This window comes from Clupea harengus, unplaced genomic scaffold (genome assembly GCF_900700415.2).
Source record: "Clupea harengus unplaced genomic scaffold, Ch_v2.0.2, whole genome shotgun sequence".
NCBI lineage: Eukaryota > Metazoa > Chordata > Actinopteri > Clupeiformes > Clupeidae > Clupea > Clupea harengus.
This window is the reverse complement of record NW_024881089.1, coordinates 1-2,060: the sequence shown is the minus strand read 5'-3', so window position 1 is coordinate 2,060 and position 2,060 is coordinate 1. Positions and strand designations below refer to the sequence as shown.

The 2,060-nt window shown below is 55.3% G+C and overlaps 1 protein-coding gene across 1 annotated transcript; it reads right to left on the bottom strand.

Annotated features, from left to right (window-relative positions):
- Positions 1 to 6: 6 nt before the first annotated feature.
- On the bottom strand, positions 7 to 1,738 carry LOC122132774 (the record flags this gene model as incomplete). The annotated part of the gene is made up of 4 exons (XM_042707348.1): positions 7 to 130; positions 433 to 826; positions 989 to 1,090; positions 1,437 to 1,738. Coding segments are annotated over 4 exons (922 nt in total), but the record flags the coding sequence as incomplete, so codon positions are not given.
- Positions 1,739 to 2,060: the final 322 nt, after the last annotated feature.

Here is a 2,060-nt window from a genome sequence, read left to right as displayed (position 1 = left end):
GTGTACCTTAACTCCTCCTGCTGAGAGTAAAGGCTCGTCTTCAGACGTGCAAGGTCTGCTCTCTCCATCCTAAAGCGCTCGATCTCCAGCTCCAACTGCACCAGTCGCTCACGCATCACCTCACACACACCTGGCACACACACACACACACAGACGCACACACACACACACACACACAGCCACACACACACGCACACACAGACGCACACACACACAGAAACTCAATGAGTACAGCTGCATGACTATTTGTGAATATTATCGCAAGGGAGTGTGTGTGTGTGTGTGTGTATGTGTGTGTGTGTGTGTGTGTGTGTGTGTGTGTGTGTGTGTGTGTGTGTGTGTGTGTGTGTGTGTGTGTGTGTGTGTGTGTGCGCGCGTGTCCACATGTACATATACCCTTTACAGTCAGGAGGTAAACTGTCAATGACTCACCTTCACTTTCCTGACTGCTGATTGGCTGCGGGCTGGTTTGAGTGACACGTGGAGGGAGTGGCTTTGGCTGCAGAGCAGGGAACAGTTTAGCTATCAGCTGGGAAGTGGGCGGAGCCTCTCGATCCTCGTCAGCTTGAAATGACTCCGCCCCTTTCGCTACGGCCACTTTCCTTTTCAGAGTCCTCTCTGGCTGCAATGCATGCTGGGAAGTATCTGCCCAGGTGTCGTCGTCGTCAAATTCCACCTCCACCATGTCACTCAAACCTTCAGGCCCCTCCCCCTGCCCCGCCCCCTCTGGTTCCTGATAGGGGCAGCTGTCGTATGGGGGCGGGGTTACAGGCAGGCAGTGGCTGCTGGGAGCAACCGGAGTCATCTCATCATCATCATCAACATCCTCTTCATCATCAGATAGACAGAGGGGCTGCTCGCTGGCGTGTGCGTGTGCGTGTGTGTGTGAGCCGGTGGTGGCTGCATCAGTGTGTGTTTTGATGGGTGTGGAGGAGAGGCGACGCGTGTGTGTGTGTGTGTGTGTGTGTGTGTGTGAGCTCCTCAGGGCCTGCAGGAAGGAGGAGGAGCATGAGCTGAGTGACACCTCCTCCGCCGCCGCCTCCAGAAGCTCAAACTCGCCCAGCTCCGAGTGTTCCCTCCGCCGCTCCCGCTGCCACACCTCAAACGACGTCTCCATAGCAACGGGAGCCCCGCAGGGAGCTGGTGTGTGTGTGGTGTGCTGCTGGAGAGTGTGTGTGTGTGTGTGTGTGTGTTGCTGGAGAGTGTGTGTGTGTGTGTGTGTGTGTTGCTGGAGAGGGTGTGTGTGTGGGTGTGTGTGCTGCTGGAGAGGGTGTGTATGTGGGTGTGTGTGTTGCTGGAGAGTGTGTGTGTGTGTGTGTGTGTGTTGCTGGAGAGGGTGTGTGTGTGGGTGTGTGTGCTGCTGGAGAGGGTGTGTATGTGGGTGTGTGTGCTGCTGGAGTTGGTGTGTGTCCTGCTGGAGTGGGTGTGTATGACACCAGGGTAGCGGTCTTGCGCTGGACCCGACTGGCTACAGCTTCAGCCTTGCGGTTAGGCCCAATGAGTGGTTCTGTGCGGTTCTGGTTGGGACGGGTTGGCACTCCAGCCTTGGTTTCTGTAGGGTTGGTGAGTGTGGAGTCGGTCGTCAGCTCGGTGTGGTTCTGCCTGAGAAGATCTCTCTGCTTGGTTCTGGGCCTCGTGCGGTTCTTGGTTCTGTGTGGTTCCGTGTGGTTCCGAGCGGACGGGTTGAATCTGCCGAGGCCTTCTCCCTTCCGCAGGAACGAGCGCTTGGTCCCCCCTTCTGCTCAACCACAGGAGTCTGAAAAACACACACATGTACCATCACACACACACACACACACACACATACACACACACACACACACACCACACACACATGTATCATCACACACACACACACACATGTACCATCACACACACACACATGTACCATCACACACACACACACACACACACACACATGTACCATCACACACACACGTACCAACACACACACACATGTTCCATCACACACACACACATGTATCACCACACACACACACGTACCATCACACACAACACACACACACATGTACCATCACACACACACACACACACGTACC